At 46.8% G+C, this 19,989-nt stretch overlaps 1 protein-coding gene across 1 annotated transcript in view; it reads right to left on the reverse strand.

The window, feature by feature from the left end:
* AK9 (adenylate kinase 9) overlaps positions 1-19,989 on the reverse strand; it is a 239,389-nt gene that overhangs the window by 22,588 nt on the left and 196,812 nt on the right. The window contains 2 exon segments of the mRNA XM_073336992.1: positions 2,191-2,337; positions 9,801-10,002. Coding sequence (XP_073193093.1) covers positions 2,191-2,337; positions 9,801-10,002 — 349 coding nt within the window.

Here is a 19,989-nt window from a genome sequence, read left to right on the forward strand (position 1 = left end):
CTTTAAATCCTAGTCTAAACAAAGTCTTGTAAGCCTTTTAAGATGGGAGCATTGGTGTGGTGGTAGGCACAATCCTGAATCCAGTATCTGAACTAGAAATTTGTGATATCAAGGTCCAAAAGAATCAAGTGAGCATCAGATTCTTGTTTAGCAGTAAGGAGCCATAATCTTCTAATATGTTTAAGAGAAATGCAAGCTCCAAACTCAGAAAGTTTTATATATATTTTATCCAATTAAAAAAGTAAACTAAATTTAAACTGGGATGTTATGTAAAACTCCCAGCGCAATCTGGATTAGAACACAGCTGCAAGTATCCTGAAAAGTATAAATATCCAGTTTAAATGCATAGAGTATCCTGGTTCTTCATTTAAACAGTGCAAAAAGCATATATTAGGGATTTTTTTAAAGCAATAAGATGAGGCTCTTAACGTAATACTACCTTTTAGTAATTATTCAGATTGCACAATGGGGCAGATTTAAGCCTACAAAATATAACTTGTTTGAAATTAAAAATGGGAGTTGTAAAAAACTCTTGCAAAAAGATAGTTCTAGGTTATTTTTTTGTGATGCAAATGAACAAAAAGTCCGATGGTGTAGCAGGGCTAAGGCAGGCTTCCTGCCTGCCCTGGCCCCATGTCACTCCCAGAAGTGGCCAGTACGTTTTGCGGCCCCTGGGAGGGGGCAGGAGGTCTCCGTACGCTGCCCCACCCTGAGCACTGACTCTGCAGTTCCCATTGGCCTAGGAGCCTTAGGGAAGGGGCAGAGCAGGGGGGTGGGGCAAGGGTGTTTGGGTTTGTGCAATTAGACAGTTGGCAACCCTATTGGAGTCCTGAGGTCGGGGTAACCAGGCAGCTCCTGGGGTCTCTGGCCCGCAGGGTGGGGTCTGGGCCGCTACTGCGCTGCCACCCTGCCCCTGTGGTCCAGGTTAAACATTATGGGCCACATGTGTGGCCCACAATGTATAATAAGTTGAGAAACACTGGTTTAGAAAAATAACTTGTGCACTGTACTTTGGAGAAATGAAACATTACTCCTGACCTTTAAAAAGGCCTACAATTAGAACTCTCACTCAAGGAAAAGAGACAGATTATGTTAGAGTCAGTTAAGTATCTGTTTTACTGACACTAGTAATGCTTTTGTGGGTGAATAATAAAATCCAGTAGCAAAGCTAGCAGATACAGTTTTTGGTAGTCACTTTCAGCAGCACTCAGATATTCTTTTGATGAGGGACATATGAGTACTTAAATCGATACTTGTGAAAGATAAGATTTACATGTGTCATAAATATAAAGGGAAGGGTAACAACCTTTATGTATGCAGTAACATAAAATGCCTCCTGGCCAAAGGTACAGAATCATTTAGCTGTAAAGGGTTAATCGGTTCAATTAACCTAGTTGGCACCTGACCAGAAGGACCAATGTGGAAAGAAGTTACTTTCAAATCTGGGGGGGAGGGGAAGGAAGGTTTTATTTGTGCTCTCTTTGTTGGTTCCCTCTCGAAACAGAGAGAGACCAAGAAGGTAAACCAGCTCCTAAAAGATCCTGAAATGATACATATAAAATTACAGAAATTGTAAGTAATAGCAAGGAAATGCATTAGATTATCTTTTGTTTTAGTTTGTGAATTTTCCCTATGCTAAGAGGTAATTTTATTCCTGTTTTGTAACTGGGAAGCAGAGTCAGAGGGAAATCCTCTGTGGTTTAAATCTTTTTATTTACCCTGTAAAGTTATCTTCCATCCTGATTTTGCAGGTGTGATTCTTGTACTTTTTAAAAAAATAAAATTATTCTTTTAAGAACCTGATTGATTTTCAGTGCCCTAAAAACCAGGGGCTTTGATCTGTGCTCACTTTGTTAACCTATTGGTTGGTATACTATTCTCAAGCCTCCCCAGGAAAGGGGGTGAAGGATTTTGGGGGGATATTTTTTGGGGGGGGAATAGGGCTGCAAGTGGCCCCTCCCTGAATGTTTGTTTAAATCACTTGGTGATTTGTTTAAATCACTTGGCAGCAATACCGTCCAAGGACAAGGAAAGGAATTTGTGCCTTGGGGAAGTTTTTAACCTAAGTTGGTGGAATATAAGCTTAGGGGGTCTTCTGTGTGGGGCCCCATATCTGTACCCCAGAGTTCAGAGTGGGGAGGGAACCCTGACAACATGGATAAAATCATCACTCTTTGTTAGCATCACTACCTGTCAGTGCTTTCCTTGTCTATTAGTGCTCTTCTAAAAAGCTCCTTTGCATCCACTTGTAACTCAAAGATTTTCACTGGAATTATTCTCATTGCTTCCAAGATGTTTACTTGTTTTGTTGTTACAGGATACCCATCAATAACAACTCTGTGTGAAAACAGAAACATGAATACAGGTTTAAAAAAACCTGTCAGTTCCTAATTTACCATTAAGACTAAACAGTAAATAGCAAGAATCCACTTCCAGTCTTTATTCAAGCCTAAATTAATTGTATCCAGCAGTATTACAGTACTGTCCAGAGACCCCAATCAAGATCCAAGTCCCATTGAGCAAGGGGTTGTACAAACCTACAGGAAGACACAGCCTCCACCCCAGAGTTTACAATAAAATGTAATACAAAATATAAGAAGTGGGTGTAACAAAAATTGGAGGGAGTGGAGGAGGTAGGCCAAGCGTAAAAGTGTGGGAACACATGGTTACATAGCCTGGTGACGTGCACAACTTGACAGTTCAGAGTCATTTAAAGTTGGAGTTTTAAATGAGGAGCTCTTATCTATTTATTTATAGCTAGCCCCACTGGTCCTCTACATAATTAGCAACTTGACAGGAGCAGGATTGTGTTCCAAAGAGAACATCTAAATCAACATCTACTACTTTAACTCAAGGTCTGTCTAATCCATATTGAAAAGAAACATAATTATCACATATTAGGCATTGGTGGGCCAAGATACACCAAAACATTCACATCAAGGGAAGCTTATGCAATCCTGATCTCAAAGCTGAAAACTGCATGTTAGAGATGAATTAGGTGTTGTCCTGTCCTGTGAGGAAAAAACAGTTACTCACCTTTGTAACTGTTCTTCAAGATGTGTTGCTCATATCCATTCCAATTTAGGTATGCGTGCGATGCACGCATGGCCATAGGAGAATTTTTACCCTAGCAACACCTGGTGGGTCGCTGTGGAGCCCCCCTGGACTAGCGCCTTCATGGCGCTCAATATATACCCCAGCCGACCCAGAGCCCTCTCAGTTCCTTCTTGCCGGCTACTCCAACAGAAGGGAAGCGGGGTGGGTTTGGAATGGATATGAGCAACACATCTCGAAGAACAACAGTTACAAAGGTGAGTAATTGTTTTTTCTTCTTTGACTGCTTGCTCATATCTATTCCAATTTAGGTGACTCCCAAGCCTCACCTAGGTGATGGGGTCGGAGTGAATCAACGTGGATTGTAGGACCGCTCTACCGTGTCATCTCTGGCATGCTGGACGATAGAATTGTGCGAAGCGAAAGTGTGTATCAAGGACCAAGTTGCGGCTCTGCAGATCTCCTGGATTGGTGCCTGGGCCAGAAAAGCCGACGATGAGGCCAGGCCCTTGTAGAATGAGCAGTGGGGGGGTGGGGTCGACACACCGGCCAGATCATAGCAAGCGTGGATACAGGACGTGATCCATGAGGAGATCCACTGAGATGAAACCGGGAGGCCTTTCATCCAGTCCGCCACCGTGATGAAGAGCTGGGCCATCTTCCTGAATGGGTTTGTATGCTCAGTGTAGAAGGCGAGGGCCCTACAGACATAGAGGGAGTGCAGCCGCTGTTCCTGGTGACTGGCGTGCGGTTTTGGATAAAAAACTGGGAGAAATATGTCCTGGCTGATATGGAAGGCCGATACAACCTTTAGAAGAAAGGCTGGATGAGGCCAAAGCTGCACTTTATCTTTATGAAAGATAGTGTAGGGTGGTTTGGAAGTAAGGGCTCTGAGCTTGGAGACCCACCGCGCCGACGTGATAGCGACAAGGAAAGCTGTTTTCCAGGAGAGATAGAGGAGGGAGCAGGTGGCCAGCAGCTCGAACGGGGGCCCCAGGAGTCTGGAGAGGACCAAGTTAAGGTCCAATGTGGGGACTGGGTGTCAAACTTATGGGTAGAGACTGTCCAGGCCCTTAAGAAACCTGCCAACCATGGGATTGGCGAAGGCAGAGTAGCCATGCGCACCTGGGTGAAAAGCCAAGATGGCTGGAAGGTGAACTCTGACAGAGGATGCCGCCAGGCCCTGCTGTTTTAGGCCCAGCAGGTATTCCAAAATGACAGGCCTGGACACCTGGAGAGGGGGCATGTTGTGCTGAGAGCACCAGCACAAGAACCGCTTCCACTTAGCCATATATGTGGCCCTAGTGGAGGGCTTCCTGCTGCCCATCAGAACTTGTTGCACAGATTCTGAACAGCGAAGTTCTGCAGGGTTCAGTCACACAGCATCCATGCTGTAAGGTGGAGAGATCGTACATCAGGATGGCAGAGGCGACCGTGATCCTAAGTAATCAGGTCTGGAAGAAGAGGCAATGGGACTGAAGCGTCCACAGAGTTCCAGGAGCATGGTATACCAATGGTGTCTGGGTCATGCGGGAGCTACCAGAATTACTTGCGCCCTGTCCCTGTATACTTTGAGCAAAACCCTGTGCACCAGGGGAAATGAGGGAAAGGAGTAAAATAGACGAGTTGTCCAGGGGAGCAGGAAGGCATTTGTGTGAGAGAGCCTGGGGAGCGGCTCTGGAGGGAGCAAAAAAGCTGGACATTTCCGATTGCTGCAGGAGGCAAACAGGTCAACCTGGGGAAACCCCCACCTTTGGAAGATGGGGTGGATGATATCTGGTTGAAGGGATCACTTGTGTGAACGGAAGGATCTGCTCAGGTGGTCCGTCAGCATGTTCTGGATCCCAGGTAGAAAGGAAGCCAGCAGGTGAATGGAGTGGGCTATACCAAATTCTCACAGTTGGAACGGCCTCCTGACAGAAGGGGGAGAAGCGTATCCCCCCTTGTTTGATGTAGAACATGGCCATGGTATTGTCTGTGAGGACTGCCACACAATGACCCTGCAGCCGCTCCAGAAGGCTTGACAGGCAAGCCGCACCACCATCAGCTCCCAAACGTAGATATGAAGGGAGAGCGCGGATGGGGGCCATAGGCCCTGCGTCTGAATGTCCCTGAGGAATGTCCCCTGACTCATCCATGACCAGGGACAAGGAAGGTTGCGGGCTGTGAAAGGGGACTCCTTTGCAAACCACCTGGGGATTTAGCCACCAGCGGAGAGAGGCCAGGTCCCACTCCGGGACGGTGACCACCAAGTTCAGGCTATCTCGACCTGGGTGATAGGCTGTTGCCAGCCAGGCTTGTAACAGGTGGAGTCGAAGTCTGGCATGCTTGGTCATGTTTGTGTAGGAAGCCATGTGGCTGAGAAGACTCAAGCAACTTCTTGCTGACGAGGTTGGGAAGCTCTGAAGGCTCCAGATGAGGGCCACTAAAGCCTGGAAACGGGCATCCAGCAGGAGAGCTCGTGTCTGCACGGAGTCCAGAACCGCCCCAGTGAATTCTATTCTCTGGGTCAGTTTTAGTGTCGACTTTGCCACATTGAGAAGGAGGCCTAACCTAAGAAACGTGTCCCTGACCAAGTGGAGGTGGGACTGCACCTGTTCTTTGGCATGTCCCTGGATAAGCCAGTCATCAAGATAAGGGTATACCTGCACCTGCCAACAACGAAGGAAAGCCGCCACAACCGCCATACAGTTGGTAAACACTGAGGGGGCCGTGGAGAGACCGAAGGGAAGGGCCGTGAACTGATAATGGTCACAGTTGACCGCAAAGCAGAGGAAGCATCTGTGCGCCAGATGAATCGCTATGTGGAAATACATGTCCTTCATGTCGAGGGTGGCGTACCAGGATCCAGGGAAGGTATGATGGTGCCCAAGGAAACCATGCGCAATTTCAATTTTACCATGAACTCGTTGAGACTGTGCAGGTCCAGAATGGGCTGAAGCCCTCCCTTTGCCTTGGAGATTAGGAAATATCGGGAGTAAAATCCCCTGCCCCTTAGCTCCATTGGAACCACCTCGATCGCCCCCTGGTGAAGTGTCTGAACCTCCTGAATTAGTTGCTTGTGAGAAGGGTCCCTGAAGAGGGACGGGGAAGGAGGGTGGGGAGGAAGAAAATTGGAGAGAGTATTCCACTTCCACTCTGTGGAGGACCCAGCAGTCCATAGTTATGTGGGACCAGGCACAGTGGAAGTGGGATAAACGATTCAAGAAAGGTGGGGTGGGATTCTGAATGAGGTCTGGTACACCGTCCTCGAGCATCCCTTCAAAAGGCCTGTTTTGAGCCTGTCGATGGCTTGAGCGGGCCCTAGCCTTGCCCAGACTGGGGATCTGAAGGCTTCCTCTTGCCATTATGGCCCTGTCTCCTATAAAAATCCTGCCTCAGTCGAGGGGGAGGATAGAAGCATTGTTGTGTCTGCTGAGGTTTGAAGGGTTTCTGTTGGGTGGCCGGTGTATGCATGCCCAGGGACTTCATTATGGCCCTTGAGTCTTTAAGGCTTTGTAGTCTGGAATTGGTCTTGTCTGAAAACAGGCCCTCTCCATCAAAGGGGAGGTCCTGCAGCATTTGCTGAAGCTCCGGTGGCAGGTTGGAGGCTTGCAGCCAGGAGACACACCTCATCGCTATCCCCAAGGACAAAGTACGTATGGCAGAATCCGCAGCGTCCAGCAAGGCCTGTAACGAGGTCCATGCCACTGTTTTGCCCTCCTCAACCAAGGCCCCAAACTCCTCTCTGGTCTTAGGAGGTACTAAACTCCTTAAATTTCAGCATGGAGTTCCAGGAGTTAAAATTTTAATGGCTCAGTGTCTGCTGATTAGTGATCCTGAGCTGAAGACCCCTGAGGAATAAACTTTGCACCCAAACAGATCAAGGCGTTTGGCGTCCTTTGATTTGGGAGCTGGGGCCTGCTGGCCATGCTGTTCTTTCTTGTTTACCGATGCTACCACTAGCGAACAAGGCTGTGGGTAGGTGAACAAATAACTGTACCCCTTTGAGGGGACAAAGTATTTGCATTCCGCTCCCATAGCAGTTGGTGGGATGGATGTAGGTGTTTGCCAGATTGTTCTGGTGGCGGATTGGATAGTCCGAATAAAGGAAAGGGCTACCCTTGACAGCGCTTCCACTAATAGAATATCCACCACTGGGTCCTCCACCTCTACCACCTCCTCTGCTTGCAAGTTCATATTTCAGGCCACCCTGCGCAGGAGGTCCTGGTGGGCACAGAGGTCTACAGGAGAAGGGCCCGAGACTGTAGTGCCTGTCACTGCCTCATCGGGTGAGGAGGAGGCCACAGAGGGGAGAGGGTCATCTAAGGCCTCTTGCAGAACTGGGCCCAGCTGTCCTGTGCCAGCGACCTCCAGGCCCAGAGTAGGAACAGGTGTTGTAGGAGGTCCTGTCATGGGAAGAGGAGACACCACGGTCTCCATGCCCCCCGGGACAGGCCGAGTGGTGGCAGCCTCTGGCACTCGTGGCTCGGACGGGGCTGAGCAAGAAGCCCTAGACGGAGCATCCTGGGCCTGGCGCTATGCCACTTGAGCGGGACCTTGCTCCTACGCCTGCCAATGCCCAGCCCCTGACTCCAGGCGGCTATGGTCCATATGGTGGCGGTCCAAGAAGCGTGACCCTGCATCCGATCCTGAAGAATGGGAAATGGAAAGGGAAGGCCAAGGCAGTGCCAAGTGGATCTGCACTGGGTCATGCCGACAGGGTGAAGGTGAATGGTGCCACGAAGCTGGGGAGTGGTGCCGGGACCTGGAACGGTGCCTGGATCTGGACCTGGATCTAGATGAGTGGCATCAGGTCCAGGATCTGCTCCTCAATGGTGACCAGTGGGCAGAGCGGTGCCACAAGTACGACTAGTGCCACGAGTATAACCAGCGCCGCAAAGGAGAGTGGTGCCAGGACTGCAAATGGCATGTGGAGTGCGAGCAGCGTCGGGAGCAGGAAGGGTGCCGAGAACAAGACTGGTGCCATGGCTCGACTGACTGTGCCGACGGGTAGATCAGGGCCAGCTTGCCTCGGGATGGTGCTGTACGTGCAGATACCGGTGCCTTGGCATGAGGCTGAGGGGATGCTGATGCTGTCATGGCAATAAGGTCCCTTGCAGCCGCAAAGGTATCCGGGGTGGACGGCAACTGGACCTCGACCACACTGTGTACCACTGAGTCCAGGGTCACTAGACTCAACGGCTCTCCTCCCAGGGCCGGAGTCAACTGCGCTGAGGCCATAGACTGTGTCCCGAGGCACTCCCCTGTCGGGGGGTGCCTCCAGAGGCGGTTCCAAGGGGGCTGGCCTCTGGAGGTGGGCCAGCCTTTTCCAGCTTCCAGTGCTGCTTCTGGGCAGGAGAGTGGGAGTGGTGCCGGGCCAATGTCGGCTGTGGTGCCGGGGAGCGACGATGCCGTGGGTCTTGGTCTGAGTCCAGCCGCGGTGCTGCTCCTGCCGCTGGGGTGCTGCACACCGAGGTGCTTGGTGCCAGATCTTGGTTGAGGGCTAAAAGCCGACTCCATAAGGAGCTGTTTGAGATGAAAGTCCCGCTCCTTCTTGGTCCGGGGATGAAAACCCTTGCAGATCCTGCACTTGTCTGGGGGAGTCTCATCAAGCAGACTCTTTTGGCAAGAGTCATGGGGGTCGCCCATTGGTATGGGCTTAGAGCAGGAACCACAGGGCTTGAATCCCAGAGCTTTGGGCATGAGCCCAATAGAAAATCAGGAAGGAGGGGAACCCCCGCTCCAACCCACTAATACTAACTAACTACAACTATAACTATGAACTACTATGAACTATTATAAACTAGAAACTGCAAGTGCTAGGGAGAGTGGAGACCAGCAAAGCCGAACTCCAGAGTTCCAACGACTGTCATGGGTGGTAAGAGGGAACTGAGGGGGAGCTGGGTCGGCTGGGGTATATATCGAGCACCATGAAGGTGCCACTTCAGGGGGCTCGACAGCCGACCCACCTGGTGTTGCTAGGGTAAAAATTCTCCGACGGCTGTGCATGGAGTGTGCGCACACCTAAACTGGAATATGAGCAAGCACTTGAAGAATTACCCTTCTTTGGGAGAGAAGCTGGAGCTTGCGGGAGAGATGAAGAAGTAGGATGATTCTTAACTTGGGTCAGCTTGGCAGGCGGTTCCATTCTGGGGACAGCCTACTAGAAATTTGGATTCCATAGGGGTTAGGGGACAGAAGACGGATTTTATTTTCTGGCTGTTCCTAAAAACAAAACACAATGGGAGCACTGAACTGTCAGTCTGCACTACCAGAGAGAGAGAAACTGGTGCAAGGGCAGAACAGGTACAGCCAGGGCAGAACAGGTACAGCCGAGTCCCAGAGCTCCATGGATAAGTCTGAGTTGCCACTGGTATTTGTAGTAAGAGGTGCAGTCCTCATGTCTGACTGGGGGAGACATCAACATTGAGAAAGAAACAGGAATTTTCAGTGTACAATGAAATACTGTCCCTTTGGTTAAAGTATCTTTCAGAAAATGTGAAATATTAAAGGTAAAGGAGGAAAGTGAAATAGTCTTTCCTGAGAATTGTAGAAAATCATGCTTGAAAACTCTTTTTGAAGACTGAAGTGGAGAGCCTGGTTTGTGCTCCACTGTGGACAGGACCAAAGTGTAACTTCGTAACGGACAAATTTTTGGTTCCATTGACGTGTTTTAGTGAAACTACTTGTTTCATTATGGTTATGCAAATCAATCCTTATGAAAAGAATGTTATCTTATAAAAACAAACAGACAAACCTCTTACCCAGCAGTGCTGCACACATGATCCATCAAAGCCACTTCTAGAGCTTGGACGGCTAGTTCATCAGGTGCAGTCAGTCCTTTTTGAAGATGCCACTTTAACATAAGTGCCAGCTCGCTCTCTGGCTGATTGTTTAACACTATTCGGATAGCATCTCCCATAGATAAGCGCATTAACCCATAGACACTTGCAAACTTCTTAGCAACTGAAAAATATTTTGTTTTTAACACTCAGCTTTCACTTAGACATCAATGCAACACAATGATTTATTAACAATGTTATTCATATTCCATAAAACTATGACTTTCATAATTTAGATAAATGCAGTATGCTACTGGTATAGAGCCAAGACACAGGACTTCTCAAAAATGTATTGTAGGTCAAGCTTATGCAAGTATGTATAATTTAAAATGCATTAGTATCCAGACATTGACACTGAACTCCCAAAAGCAATGTCTGCATTACTAAAACAGTCACTGCTTAGTATAAGGCTGGGATTGGAATAGCAGGTACAGGATGTTAAAATGCAGTGGCAGACAACATGTTTGGAACTTGCAGAGTACTTTTCCAGTCTATGTATGGCCATAACTAATACCATTAGATCATGACTTATATGAACATTAAATTCATCCACAATATTAGAAAAGGTAAAGAAATTGATAATTGCCATCTTCTTATATGTGGTTGCATTGCTGTACTACATTCTTGGTGTGATAGATGGACAATTTGTGATAAAATGTTAATACAACTATATGGCAAAGCTTAGCTTGTGGTTCATGTTCTGCACCATTATGTAAGCGACTCTACTTTTGACTAAAATTCTTCTTTGTTGGACACCAGCTTTCGCTGGGGTTTACAGTTCTGTAGAGACCGTTCACCATTGTCCCCCAAGTAGTTGGGGGGGACAGTGGGGAAGAAAGAAGATAAATGGATTTTAGCTAAAGTAAATAAAAACCATATAATTTTGTATGGATTTTCAAAACTTTGTGGTTACAAAAACACACCAAACAAAACCAGAGATTACAGAATGATGATTGTATACAGTTTGCCATTTTCTGTAACCAACAGTTTTAGTACAACTTCATTTCTATCAGTTTGACAATCAGGGTGCCTCAATCACCTACTAACATTTAGGTTAAAAATAGACAGACATCGACAACTGCCAATTTAGTTTAATACAATCTTTACCTGGCCCTATAGGACTATATGGACAATAAATTAAAAACTGTTATTTTGCCTTCTTGTACAGAGGTGGCAATGATGTGGAAAAGACATGCTCAGTTTCTGGGAAAGAATAAGGGTAAACATTTTAGTATAGCCACTTTCAATGGGACTTAGGTTCCTAAGTGATATAAGTACTTTCCAAAATGGGACTAAGGAGCACTTAGGTGCTTTGGAAAATGTTATCCAGAGTGCCTGGCTTCTGTACAATTAAGGGGCAGCACTGAAAGGAGTCTCTTCTAGTCTACCCCAGGCTACAAAATAGTGCTTCAAGAGTGCTGTGGTTGGTAAGAGATAGGAGAGAACTCCAGTTCACAGTAGACACAGAGAATCTTATACGTGTGGGGGGCAAAGGGGAGATTAAGAATTGAAAGTTAAATAAAGGAGGATTAACTTACTTTGTACAGTAACGGGAGTTCTTTGAGATGTGTGGTCCCTTATTGGTATTCCACTTGATATGTGTGCATGCTCCATGGGCTTGAGAACAGAAGATTTTTGCTGGCAATGTCTGTTGGTCTGTATCTGCGCCCTTGTGCTCCCAACCGAGGGCATAAGGGATGGTGCAGGATGACCACCTCTCCAGTTAATTTTCTACCATGAATAGCCATAGGATAAGGCTCTGCAGCAGAGGGGAAGGAGGGTGGGTAGTGAAATACAGATAGGAACCATACATCTCAAGGAAGTCTAGTTACTGTACAAGGTAACAGAGTAGCAGCTGTGTTAGTCTGTATTCGCAAAAAGAAAAGGAGTACTTGTGGCACCTTAAAGACTAACAAATTTTATTTGAGCATAAGCTTTCATGGGCTACAGCATCCGATGAAGTGAGCTGTAGCTCACAAAAGCTTATGCTCAAATAAATGTTAGTCTCTAAGGTGCCACAAGTACTCCTTTTCTTTTTGCACAAGGTAAGCAACTCTTTTCTTCTTTGATGGTCCTTATGGTATTCCATTTGAAGTGATTCTCAAACAATTTTCATTGAGGAGGACACAAGGAACCCTGTTGTACCACAGAATGGAGGACTGCTCTGCCGAAAGATGAGTCTGCTGAAGAAGCCTAAACCAAAGTGTAATGTCTCACAAATGTATGGATGGAGCCCCACATTGCTGCTCTGCAAATGTATAGGAAAGGAACATTTCAAAATGAAGCTACCATTGCAGCCTGTGCTCTAGTCAAGAGAGCCCTCATGCCTTGAGGAGGAAGGATCACTATCAGCTCATAACACAGTAGGATGCAGCCCAACATCCATTTTGACACTCTCTATGAGGAGAACTTCTCCTCTCATGCATTCAGCAAAGGAAACAGTTTGGGAGATTTTTCTGAAGGATTTCATTCTCTGTAGGTAGAAGGCTAAAGCTCAATGGACATCCAGAGAGTGGAGCTTCCTGTCCTCTCTGGTGGCCTGGAGCTTCAGTTAGAAGACACAGATGTGGATGACCTGGTTCAGATGGAATTCTGCAGTTACTTTAGAAGTAAACTTGGGATGTAATCTCAAGGAAACCTTATCCTTATGGTAGACCATATAGGGTGGTCAGCCATAAGGCCCCCAACTCACCTACACTTCTGGCTGAGATGATAGCAACCAGCAATGCAATCTTCACAGACGAATGAATGCATATGAGGCTAAGGGTTTGAACAGAGCATTCATCAATGCTGACAGGAGAAGACTGAGGTCTCATGTTAAGGTAGGCTTCAGCACTGGAGGGAAGATTTGGATCAGTCCTTTCAGAAACCTTACTGTAGTAGAATAAGCGAAGACTGAATGGCTGGCTGTCCACAGTGCTAACAGTTGCCAAGTATATTCATAAGGAACTGATGGATAGCTATTAAGTTTTTAGCGAGAGAAGATCATGGACGCTTCTGATGATGGTGGCACTAGGTAAAGAATCTTTTCCATTTTGCTGTGTGGTGATTCCACTAGGAAATGCCTTCTTACTATTGACAGGTTTCAGAGTAGCAGCCGTGTTAGTCTGTATTCGCAAAAAGAAAAGGAGTACTTGTGGCACCTTAGAGACTAACCAATTTATTTGAGCATAAGCTTTCGTGAGCTACAGCTCAATGCATCTGATGAAGTGAGCTGTAGTTCACGAAAGCTTGTGCTCAAATAAATTGGTTAGTCTCTAAGGCGCCACAAGTACTCCTTTTCTTTTTGCTTCTTACTATTGTTAATGATGGATTGTATTGCCTCCACATATGACCTTTTTTAGATCTGTCGTCCATCCAAATACTACATTGTTAAATGGAGTGATGCTGGGTTGGGACGTTTGATCTTGCCCTTGTCCTGAGTCAGTTGGGCTGAGAACAGCTGATTGTGGAGGCATGGATGTGAGGACATCTGGAGAACACTCAGGAACCAGAAATGTCTAGACCACCAGGGAGAAATCAGAATCACTGATGCTCCATCTTGTTTGATCTTCCTCTGAACTGAGGTAAAAGGCATATGTGGAAATGCGTACATAATTTGTACCAATCACTGAAATAGAAATGCATCCCCTCTAGAGTTGTAGCCTGAGCTGTCCTGGACCAATAGATCCAGCATTTCTTGTTCTCTTGAGATGCAAAGAGATCCCAAGGCAGGAATTCCCACTGCTGAAAAATGCTCTTACCACTGAGTCATGTAGCTCCTACTTGTTTCTGGAGAAATGTCTGAGGCTGTCTGCTAACGTGTTGTGAACCCCTAACACTGACCACCTCTGACATGACTTGAATGTGTAAGGTCCAAATAAATGGTATAAATTGTTTGTAGGCTTTATGCAGTGCACACAGCCCTAGAAGGTTTACGTGCAACTGGGATTCTTGGTGGGTCCAGATAGCCTATGTTATGTGCCCATCCAGATGGGCTCCCCACTCTGGTAAGGGAGCATCTGTAATCAGTTTTTCTGTGGGTGCGGAAAGGATAAAAGGAAACCCCATGCACACAGTCTCCCTGTTTTCTCTCCCAGGAGAGAGAAGCCAGAACTCTGTAGGGGAGCAAGACCAGTATGTCCAGACTGTGCTTGCTTGACATGTAGACTGTCCATAACCAAGCCTGTAGACACTGAAGGCAAAGGGTGTCACATAGGTACATGAAGCTATGTGACCTAGGAGGATGAGACAGGTTTGAACTGTCATCTGAGGGTTCAGCCACAACTGAGTGATGAGGACCCTTATACCCTGGAACCTTTCCTGAGGTAGGTATTGCTTTAGCTCTGATTGAATCTAGGATTGCTCCAATAAAATCTCTCCTCTTTGTGGGACTAAATTAACTACATTTACCTGGACCCCTGAGGAGTATCCGAGTATGAGTAAGGACAAGGTTGTCATCCATACTTCTTGATGTGACTTCCTCATGAGCAGTCATCGAGGTAGGGAATGATGAACCCTGACAAAGGAGGTGAGCTACCACTACTGATAATACCTTGGTGAATATCATCGGTCTCATTGAGAGGCCAAAGGAGAGCACATTGTATTGGTAACAGTCAAAGCTCACAGTGAATCTCAGAAATCTCTGGTCTGCAGGGTGGATGTCTATGTGGAAATAAGAATCCTTTAAATCAAGAGCTGTGAACCAATCACATTTAGCTAGTGAGGGGATTATAGAGACCAGGGTGACCATTCTGAACCTAAAGCAGTGGATAAAGATGTTAAACTATCTGAGATCTAGGATGGGACTCCAGCCTTCTTTATTCTTGGGAGATGAGAAAATATATCAAATATAATCCTTTTGCCCTGTGCTGAAGAGGTACCAGTTCTATGGCTGCCAGATGGTGCAGGGAATCTACTGCTTGTCTGAACATCCTGTTGTGTGAAGGGTCCATGAAGGAGGCCTCAGAAGAAGGCTTTAGGGGACAAGGGAGAGAAACTGATTATCTCCAGAACCCATCAGTCTGGTGTGATATTGTGCAAATCCTGGGGGAAATAAGCTAGGGGGCCACCAAATGGGGTAAGGGAGTCCTGAACAGGTAAATGTGGCAAGGAGACTAATTTTCAGCATTCAAAAGTCCTGTCAAAAGGATTACCTGGTAGGAGGCTGAGGCTGAAAGGAGAATGCAGGGGGGAACCTTGTGTTTACTATGCTGCGTTCACTGGCGTCTCCTATGTGGCTTATAGGCTCCTTGATGTTAGAATGGTTAAGTAGCTTGACTTTGTAAGATTGAGTCTGGGGTATTTGCTCCACAGAGCTGGGGTACAGATAGATCAGGGATTGGCAACCTTTGGCACATAGCCCATCAAGGAAATCCACTTGCGGGCCTGGACAGTTTGTTACCTGCAGCATTCACAGGTTCAGCTGATCGCAGCCCCATTGGCCTGGGACGGCGAAGCACAGACAGTGGGAGCTGCGATTGGCCGAACATGCAGACACTGCAGGTAAACAAACCGTCCCAGCCTGCCAGCGGACTTCCTTGACAGGCTGCATGCCAAAGGTTGCCGTTCCCTGAGATAGAGCAAAAGGTTGCTCTTGAGTCTTTGAGGGAATGGAATAATTTATCAATCTTCTCACTAAGTAGGTTATTTCATTCAAAAGGCAGATTCTTTACAGTGGATTGGATTGAAGCCAGGAAGCCCTTCTCATGACCATGGAGTTTGCCATTGAGCAGGAGGCTGTACCTGCTGCATGCAGTGAGCCCTGAGGGCTAATTTAGCTAGAAATTTATCATCTTTGATAATTGCTGTGAACTGAAATCCAGCTTCTTGAAGGCGTTTGTTAGTGAATTCTGAGAACCAACTGTCATTATTAAAATCATATTTTGACACTAAAGCTTGGTAGTTTGTGATGCAAAACTGTAAACTCACTTTAGTGAAGTTCTTTTCTCCAAAGAAGTCTCAAGGTTTAGTCTCCTTATCAGTGAGTGTAGGTCTGGCGTGATGTTGCTTGTTTCTTTTAATGACCGCTTGCAGCAGTCAAGAGTTCAGAGCAGGGTATGAGACTAAGTATCTGCCTGCTTCGATGGCACAAAATATTTCTCCTCTGTTCTCTTAAGAATGGGAGCACATGTGGCTGGAGTATGCCAGATCATCTTGGCTGGTTCTAAAATGGCCTAATTTAATAGGCAGTGCCACCTTACTGGTACCAACACCCTGGTGGACATTCAGTCGCTTATGAGGGATATCCTATACTTCCTCCAGGTGGTTTGGAATGAATCTGCAATCCTTCTGAGGAGGTCCCGGGTCTGTAGTCATTAGATGGTGGCAGTGAGGCTGGTGCAACCATCTAATCTGGGGACAACAATGATAACTTCACTGGGGTGAGCAGTTCTTCCTGGTCAGGGTATTGCTCTTCCTTAGATTGTTTGAGGGGGTTGAGGTTCTTGTCTGAAAGAGAGAGCTTGTCTTGACTGCTGTTGTGTACCCAGTAATGCCAGTGTGAAGAGTCATAGGGGAAATGAGGCAGTCTCCATGGAGAAGCGTACCACTAGTCCTGAGTTGGGTAGTCCCTCCTATGAGCAAGGGAGGGGCACCACAAGATCTTGGAGCCTCTGCTGGGGCTGATCCCATGTCTTGATTGGGTGGTGAAGCTCTCCCACTGTATCCAAGCTCCTTGGAGGAACAGAACATTTCTTACTGATAATTTCCTTTCTGCTAGCAGTGTCTCCCACAATTTCAGACATCTGGGCTACTCTCCCACGCTCTGCAGCTCATGCACGTGGATCAAAGATTTGGCACATCCTGGTCATCTCTTTCCTCCTAGGTGCCGCCAGCTGAGTTATTCCAAAGCTATGAAAAACTTATACAACAATATTAACAACAAATACTCCAGAGGTAACAAACTATGTACAGTAGACAAAATGGCCATGATAATGATCCCACATAATATCTGACCTTAGGCCCTTGAGCCATCTAGGGTGGGTAGGACTGTGGAAGAGACTGCTATCAGAAAGGAAATTATCAGTAATAAATTTTTCCATTCTGCAACCCAGTATCTCCCACAGTTTGGAACATATGGGAAGTAGCAAGCAGTGAACAGATATAAAGAGAGTTATGGAAGATGTCTTCAGGAGTAAGACAGAGAAGGTACCCTCACTTTGAAAGAACTGATCAAAGGGCAATATTATTTTTTGGCCACTGCCTGCAGCTCCTTCTTGCTAAATGAGGCTTCTGCAGATGACAAAGTCCACCTTATCGTGCATAATGAAGTGTTAGTTGTTGACCAAGTGCTCACTTTGCATATTTCCAAGGTGAATGCACTTGCTTGTTCTGCCCTCCATGAGGTTGCTAGGGACCTTGTGGACCGCACTTTGATCCTTTCCAGAACAGGAAGGGCTTGTAAACCTCCACAATGCATAGCCTAATCCATCTAGCAGTGGAAAGTGTGGAAACTCATGAGTCCTTGGTATTTTGAATGGAAGGACATGAATAGGACTCCTGGCCTTCTCATGGATTTGAGGTAGAGAGCTCTCCTGACATCTAAGGTGTGCCAAATTTTTTCAGTCTGTTGCTCTGGTCTTGGGAAGAACAACATCTTGGGAAGGGTGGAAGGAAGAGTTCATCTTAGCAAGAAATGATTCTGGAGTTCTCGTGAATACATACTTTCATAAATAAGGCTGCCGGCTCTGACACTTGCCTGCTAGATGCAATGGCTATCAGAAAGCAAGCTTTGAAGCGCAGGTAGAATGCTGGTCCTGAAGTAAGAGGTTCAAAGGGATGACTTTTCAATGCTCTAAGCATGTGTGGTAGGTCCCCTTTAGGGAAGAGTGGTCTGGCCGCAGGCCTACATAGCCAGACTGCTCTAAGAAACCTGGTTACTGGGGGTTTTCTGCTAGGGAGCCAGAGGATCCTATGAACAGAATGCTACGAAGAATAGACACCTGATGTGCTATGGCAGTAGTTCTCAAACGTTTGTACAGGTGACCCCTTTCATATAGTAAGCCTCTGAGTGTGGGGCCCCCCCTATAAATTAAAAACACTTTTTTATATATTTAACCCCGTTATAAATGCTGGATGCAAAGCACGGTTTGGGGTGGAGGCTGACCGCTTGCAACCCCCCATGTAATAACCTCACGACCCCCTGAGGGGTCCCGACCCCAGTTTGAGAACCCCTGTGTTATGGTGCTGGGCTGAAGACCTCTATTGATACCTTCTTGGAGAAAATCCAAAATGGCTGGGATTCTGGATTTCTGGGACTGGCACTGTATTCTTGGCACCAGCTACTGAATCTGGACCAGATAGAGGAATATTCTCTGTGTCAGTAATCTCCCAGATGAAAGCAGTTTTGATGACTTTGGAGGACAGGCCCAGCAATACAAGTTCTTCTCTCACAATAGCTAGGCTGCCAGTTGAAGCTAGGTCAGATCCGAGTGGAGAAAAAGGACCTTGTGAGAATGCCCAGTCCTGATGAAAGCTAAAATGGAGGCTCCATTTTCAGTAATATCAAGTCAGAAAACCAAGTTCTCCTCAGCCAATGGGGAGGTAAGGGGAGGCTCAGTGGTTTGAGCATTGGCCTGCTAAACCCAGGGTTGTGAGTTCAATCCTTGAGGGCCATTAAGGGATTTAGGGCAAAAATCGGGGATTGGTCCTGCTTTGAGCAGGGGGTTGGACTAGATGACCTCCTGAGGTCCCTTCCAACCCTGATATTCTATGATCCTATGGCCTGCTCTCACTTTATTTTCTGGACCAACTTCAGTAGAAACAGGAAGAGAGCATGGTCATCTGCAGCCATCTGTGTGATAAAGTATCTGGTTCCCATGGATCTGGGGTCCATCTCCCTGGTGAAGTATTTTGGTCTCTGTGTTCATACAATTTACAGACAGGTTGGCTGAAGGGTGGCCAAACATCTGAACAATGAGATTGGTACCTGAATCAGGAAATTTTCAATCAGAGTTGTTGATCCTGTAACTGAACTGCCTTTGGTTCAAGTCCCCTTTATGGGGATCCCACTGAGGGAAAGGAGAAGCTTCCCTGCCCACCTCATTATTTCCATTGCTTCCATGTGTAGTGTGGGCTCCTTGCTCCCCCACAGTTGTTCACATATGCAACTGTGGTCATGTTGTCAGACTGAACCAGGATGCGGCTCTCCTCTAGACACGTCTGACATTGTCGTCCAGCCAGCTTGACCACTCTCAGCTCTAGAAAGTTTATGCTGTGAGCTATTTCTTCTGTGCTCCAGAGGCCTTGAGCCATTCGGGTCCCCAAGTGCACTTGTCAGCCTGGCATCAGTTGTAAGAAGTAGAGGGTCTAGAAGACATACTGGCATGCCTCCGCAAATGTTGCCTTGGGCTGACCATCGTTTTAGGGGGCTGAACCCTGGCACTAGGACCTGTACTTGATCTTTCATGTATTCTGGGGAGTGGTCCCCACTTTTACGATAAAGACTTAATCATGCCCATAGAGTGATCCCTATACATGATGTGAGAAATCCTAGTAATTGAAGACACAGTGCTTTGGTAGGCCTCCTGCAGCTCTGGAACATGGTGGTAAGATCCTAGGTTTTTCTAGAACCTTTAGAGTAATGGATAGATTTTTGTTATCGAGTTTTCTATGTCTACTCCCATAGTTATCCTGGTCAATGGAATCAAGTAACTTTTCTTGACTGATGAAGCCATGCACTTCCAGGAGATTCAGTGCCTGAGTTGTGGTTCTGTGCACTGTGGCCTGAGATGGAGCTCTGATCAGGATGTCATCTAGGAAGGGATACAGGTGGGTACCTGTGACGTGAGTCTAGCTATAATCACCACCACCACCTTTGTAAAGATCCTGTGGGCAGAGAACTGGCTGAATGGGAATGTTCTGGGCTAATAATTCTTCCTGCCACAAGCAAACCTCAGAAGTCTTGGCTCAGGTCAAATCCAAGCAGTGCTCCATTTGTAAGGCAGCTTTACCAGACTCAGCAGATGGTAAGTTTGTGCTCAGGCTGCACCCTGCCAGCTGACCCTAATTCAATTAGTTCTCGGGGCTATGAGTCACATAGGCATGTGGGATCCCTACCCACCAAAGCAGCCACAACTCCAACATGGAATAAATGGACCAGGAAGCACTGAGCAGGGAAAGGCTCTGAAGA

This window comes from Lepidochelys kempii, chromosome 3, assembly GCF_965140265.1.
Source record: "Lepidochelys kempii isolate rLepKem1 chromosome 3, rLepKem1.hap2, whole genome shotgun sequence".
Classification (NCBI taxonomy): Eukaryota; Metazoa; Chordata; order Testudines; family Cheloniidae; genus Lepidochelys; species Lepidochelys kempii.